The sequence below is a fragment of the Coffea arabica genome, chromosome 11e, assembly GCF_036785885.1.
Source record: "Coffea arabica cultivar ET-39 chromosome 11e, Coffea Arabica ET-39 HiFi, whole genome shotgun sequence".
NCBI lineage: Eukaryota > Viridiplantae > Streptophyta > Magnoliopsida > Gentianales > Rubiaceae > Coffea > Coffea arabica.
The window spans coordinates 59,604,518-59,610,517 of NC_092331.1; the positions used below are offsets into that span (position 1 = coordinate 59,604,518).

The 6,000-nt window shown below is 37.8% G+C and overlaps 1 protein-coding gene across 1 annotated transcript; it reads left to right on the forward strand.

Moving 5' to 3' along the window:
• Positions 1 to 647: 647 nt before the first annotated feature.
• On the forward strand, positions 648 to 5,690 carry LOC113719197 (protein NRT1/ PTR FAMILY 2.13-like). The gene is made up of 4 exons (XM_027244325.2): positions 648 to 922; positions 1,399 to 1,616; positions 3,079 to 3,644; positions 4,647 to 5,690. Exons 1-4 carry the CDS (start codon positions 721 to 723, stop codon positions 5,533 to 5,535), a joined length of 1,875 nt encoding a protein of 624 aa, XP_027100126.2. The 5' UTR covers positions 648 to 720; the 3' UTR covers positions 5,536 to 5,690.
• The last annotated feature ends 310 nt before the right edge of the window (positions 5,691 to 6,000 follow it).

Genomic DNA, 6,000 nt, shown 5'->3' on the forward strand with positions numbered 1-6,000 from the left:
ATCCTACACTATCTGGTACGATTTGATCAATTTACAAGGAGTAAATTAAAAAAGGATTTGGTCACTCACCCTTCTCTAAGGAAGAAGAAAAATTTTTGAAAGCTGGTTTAGTGCCCTTTTTACTCTTGCAGTTTCTACTGATTTTGACCAATATATTATATTATTGATTGTTGGGACGATTTGTAAGCATGAAGCTAAAACAGATTGAACTTTCTTCTAGTTTCGCCTTGCCATGTAAACAGAAATCTTATCTTACATTTGTGGATACTTTCGCTTATGGGTTACTTACTTAATCATTGAGAAGGCGAATTAGTCATATTGTTGGAGCTGGCTCGAAAGATAACAGATTAAAAGCCAAAAAAGAAATTTCATCATTGATCCACAGTATTCTCTGGGAAGAATTGAATCGAAGCTTTCGTACGCTAAATTCATAAAACAAGGGAAATGAAATGCGACGTGGAGTGATGTGTCTTATCATTGTCCTGTGAGGCTGTGACCACATACGACCATCTTTCCATCTAAAATAGGTACAAAATTAAGCAAACGTCACCCAAGTAATCATCCCCATATCACAAACTTTTTTGTTTCTTCCCAGCTAGCTTGAAACAGAATTCCATGCCCATCTTGTAGTGTCAAAGAGAGAGAAAACCTTCTATAAATAGAGGGGTGGGGAGAATTGAAAAGCTCTAAGAAAGAGCTAAAAAGCTTTACCCATCAAACATGATGGAGTCACAGGAAGACAAGAAGCTTAGCTCTTCTTGGCTTGTTTGTTGTGGTAAAGGCTTTCCCTTGCCCATCCCTTCTTCAAAGTCGGCATCACCCTCGCTGGAAAACGAAAATGATGAGGAAAAGCAAGATTTGTCTTCGCCAAAAACTACCCAGAGAAAACCCGGAGGATGGAAGGCCATGCCATTTGTTTTAGGTCGATCTGATCTGTTTTTTTTTTTTTTTTTTTTCATTCTGTTTCGCCAAAAACCCATTTACGTGCGTGCATATTCTGACCATTCGTGAGATTGGTGTGGCTTCTACAAGGATCCATTTGAGATGAAGCTTGTCAAGTTTTGTTTCTTGAATTGACCTGCACGGTTGCACAAAACAACACTTTGTCGATCGCCTACTTCTACTTCTACTTCTTCAAATATGCATGAAGTTTGTAAAAAAAAAAATGCGTCGTCTAGTTGTGTCTTTAAATCGCCTTCATCTAACTGTTCAAGCTTTATGCACGAGCTACACTTATAGTGAACTTTTTTTTTACCACAGTCACTTCACATTTACATCACCCGCCGCATAATAAGATGAATATCGTCCAATAACTATGATTTAACAATTTAAACCTGCAGCTTACAGTTTTTTGAGCTTAATTTTGATGGTAACTAATGAAGTGGCTTATATATGCAGGAAATGAGACGTTTGAGAGGCTGGCAAACGTAGGATTGTTGGCAAATTTTACAGTGTTCTTGTTAACACAATTTCACATGGACCAAGTTTCAGCTTCAAACGTAATCAACATATGGTCGGGGGCAACAAGTTTCTTACCCTTGGTTGGTGCGTATCTTTGTGATGCCTACATCGGCAGATTTTTGACCATTGCTTTCGCTTCCTTCTCCGTTCTGCTGGTACGTGTATTAATTCCTTTGTGTGGATGATGTTATGTAACTCATACCTGCATTAGTACTAAACTCTTTACTACTATAATAAATGCTCCAAAATATGTTTTTTTTTTTTTATATAAAAATAACACGTACTGTTGCTGAAACTTGAACAGGAATTCAATCTGTGCTTGGGTTGGGTACCCTAAATTCCTACAAATTTTTTTTTTTTTAAAAAAAAAACACATTAGCAATTATATATGATCGATGAGGTTCTTCACCAAACAAATTAGTCAGTACTTTTTCCAGCATCAGATTTGATTTTTCATCTTCTACTGATATCATAAGCTATCATATGTGCCGTGCCGGCCGGCCGGCCTTGTTGTGCTCTGATATATGTCGCTGTTTTGGGTATTATCGTCATATCCTAGGGCCAGAATTATATGTATGCCAGAACGTTCGGCAGACGATGCCGCAGCTAATAGAATTTGGTTAAAGTGATCGGATATTAGGCAAAGCAGATGCTATTTATTTATAGGTAGTATATTCAATTACTAGTAATTAAGTATTCATTGGCAGTAAAACAGTGGGGCCCGCTACCACGTGATATAATAGTATGTGGTGCATGCTTATTATTTAATTTCTTGAATTGGCTACTCTTCAATTGGGTGGTCTGCCAAAATCCGGAAATTCCAAAGTTATGGTCTAGATGACAAGCTTAGTAAATTGGGAGATTATCGATCCTTGATGCACCTAAATTATATATATATATTCATTTAACTAATCCAAGGATACAACTTGAGAGGGAGGAAACGATTTTGCATATTCATCGTTGCAAAATTGCCTTTTTCATCCATGTCTAAATTACAAATCTGTCCTCCTTTCCCTACATCTCTTTCATAATGACTTTTCCCTTCACCCAATAATTCTATTTAACTTTCCTTAAACTAATACTTAATACCTTCTTCGCATGATCATTACGGAAACTTTTTAACCTTTTAATCATTTCTTTAATGGAAACCGAGCGAGCAATTTACTTGCTGCTACTTTAATGTTTGTGAGATTTGCTAGTTCCATGTCCGCGTCGAAGGGTCCTTTTCCCCACTTAAATCATGTTTACCCTCTAATTTTTTTGCACAACCCCAAACCCTACCTCCCCGCAGATATTATTATAATTTTAACACAACTTGCAATATAATTTAGGTCTAGTTACAAAAATTCTTAACAAAATTTGACGTGAACACCCATTAAAAAACAATCATTTTGATATACTAATTTGACGGAGGTACCTGTTAGAAAAATCCTTTTACTGTGAGTTGACACGGTGTAGAAGTGCTACATTGAATAAGTTCTCATTAGTAACATGATGTGGTGCAAGTGCAACTACAATTGCTTATTAAAAGAAATGATATGTTTTAGAAGATACTTAGCAATTTATAATGAATTGATCCCATGTAAACTGAATCTAAATTAATTGTGTGACTCGCAGGGAATGGTGGCAATGACACTGATCCCGTGGCTTCCTCAACTGCACCCGCCGCCATGCCATGATCCAAGTTCATGCAGAGGCCCTACAGTATCCCAGGTGGGATTCTTGGCCCTAGCACTAGGACTTTTGTCCATAGGCTCGGCTGGGATCCGGCCGTGCAGTATTCCGTTTGGTGTGGACCAATTTGATGCAAGAACTGAGGAAGGAAGGAAAGGAATCAACAGTTTTTTCAATTGGTATTATACCACTTTTACCATGGTGTTAATAATATCCCTAACGGTGGTGGTTTACGTCCAAAGTAACGTAAGTTGGGTTTTGGGCTTTGCAATTCCCACAATTCTCATGGTCGTGGCAATTATCCTCTTCTTTGTTGGGACGAAAATATACATCCATAGGAAGCCGGAGGGAAGTGTATTTTCCGGCATTGCTGAGGGGTTGGTCGCTGCTTACAGAAAGCGAAAGCTTAAGCTTCCTGAGAATGGTCATGAACCATCTGATGGAGTCTATTACGACCCACCATTGAGCCCAACGATTGTGAAGAAATTACCCCTAACCAATCAATTCAGGTATGCACGCGTCTCTTTCTCACAAGTATCATAATATTTTTTTTTCCTTTATGATTGGTAAAGTCATACTTGCACTCAATTGATTATTATTTGTTAAGAAGGGCTATGTTGAAAGATCAACTAACACCTGCTGTGTGTTGAAAGAGTACCAAGTGATGGCAGATAATGTAGGTTATTTAATATTTGCAGTACTGAAGTAGCTGGCAACATTTCATTATCGATCCATTTTCGCTTTTTTTTTGGCTGTCTTGTGTTTTTTCTTGAAATGTCACTCGGAATGAGTATGTTTGAATTGTTAAATTACTTTAAATAATATTTTATTTGTATCATAAATATATTTATTAATTATTTTTTTATTTTACATACATCGCATCACAAAAAATATTACAATAATTATTTTAAATAATACTCTGCTCAAACACATTCACCGGTACTGTTTCTATTTCTTCTAGAAGGTGTGTCCGCTCATGTTTTCCTTCTGCTTCAGAAGAATACGCTATTTTTCTACTAGATGTTGTTCAGAAGGTGATGATTTCGTTTTATCAAATTTTGGGTAGAAGTCATATCGCTCTCTCTCTCGGTGAAGAATGGTAGAACTGTAGAAGTCATATCAGATCCTGACGCAAGTGGACCGTCCATTATCAAATGCCCATTAAAGGGCACGTTTGTCACTCCATTTTCTTCCTTTTGGCCATACTGATATTTAGTGCCACGGTACTTCGTCAGAGATGCACACACACAGTGTAAAATATCAATATGACAAGAAAGTAATGAAACCTTTGAGTATCAATTCATCTTATTTGCACATTTTAATTTTTGTAATAATAAACATTTTAATCTTTCGACAGATAATTATTAATGCTCTAATGCACAACCCTTCAAATAATGAATGAAAGATAGTGCTTGAATATTTTTTTTGCCCCTATTTTTGGTCCATTCTCTCCTTTATTTTCCCACTTGAAGATTAATGGATCATCTAACCACAACGTTTGTTTATCCCAGGTTCTTAAACAAAGCAGCAATGATGACCGAAGGTGATTTGAAGGCTGATGGATCAAGAGCCGACAAGTGGAACTTAAGTAGCATCCAACAAATTGAAGAACTGAAGTGCATCTTGAGAATTATCCCAGTATGGGCGTCTGGAATCATCTGCCTGTTAGCCATGGCCCAGCAAGGGACCTTCACTTTGTCACAAGCATTAAAAATGGACCGTCGTCTAGGCCCCAAGTTCCAAATCCCCCCTGGATCCCTCGCTGTAATTTCCATGATCACCATTGGAATATGGCTTCCGGTGTATGACAGAATTGTTGTACCACGGCTAAGAAGAATCACAAAAGTAGAAGGTGGAATTACCCTCCTCCAAAGACTTGGAGTTGGCATGGTTTTCTCCGTTCTATCAATGGTTGTTGCTGGATTCGTCGAACGGAAGAGAAGGGCTGAGGCGATCAAGCATGGAGGCCCCGATGGGAGCGCGCCAATTACAGTAATGTGGCTTGCCCCGCAGTTAATTCTCATGGGATTTGCCGAGGCATTCAACATTATCGGACAGATCGAATTGTACAACAAAGAATTTCCTGAGAACATGACCAGCGTCGCGAATTCTATAATGTCGATTACCTTTGCGGGAGCTAATTACCTAAGTGCAATTATTGTTAATATTATTCATAACACCACGGGGGGACGCGGGCATCCGGATTGGTTGGCTAAGAATATTAACGCCGGAAGACTTGAAAATTTCTACTTTGTTATAGCCGGCTTGGGAGTCTTGAACTTGACGTATTTTCTATATGTTGCTCCTAATTACAGATACAAGAGCAGAGTACGGGTTGATGAAGATGATGAGGAAAAGCCTGATTTTAGCATTGAACTTAATGCTGTAGTCAAGGGGTGAAGTCTTGTTAGTTGCGGGTTTTGGCTAATATGCTACTTAATTGCCTATGGTTAATCACCTGTTATGTATCTATATCGGTTGTTTTACTTCATTTTTGTTTTTTGCTATGTTAGATCATTATTAACCGCAATAAATATGATATGCCTTTCTGTAAATTAACTAGTCCAAGAGTCTTGAATGAAATTTTGAAGAATAAATTGCATACTTCTGTCTTTTCAGGAATGAAGACTTGTATTGTACCGTATATTTGTATGGGAAGTGGCAACTATTTCATCATCAAGCTTAAAAGGAGCGATGAATGACAGGATAAAGATGCCAACTGTCGGGCAAAATCACAGCACCAAAGAAAATATACAGTAACCCATATTTCGTTTTTTAGAATAGTGCGTTAATGCAGAATCAAGGATGATGCTAAAACAGATAAGTGATTAGAAGAAAGGGATAGTCCATTGGGGTTGGCTCCAA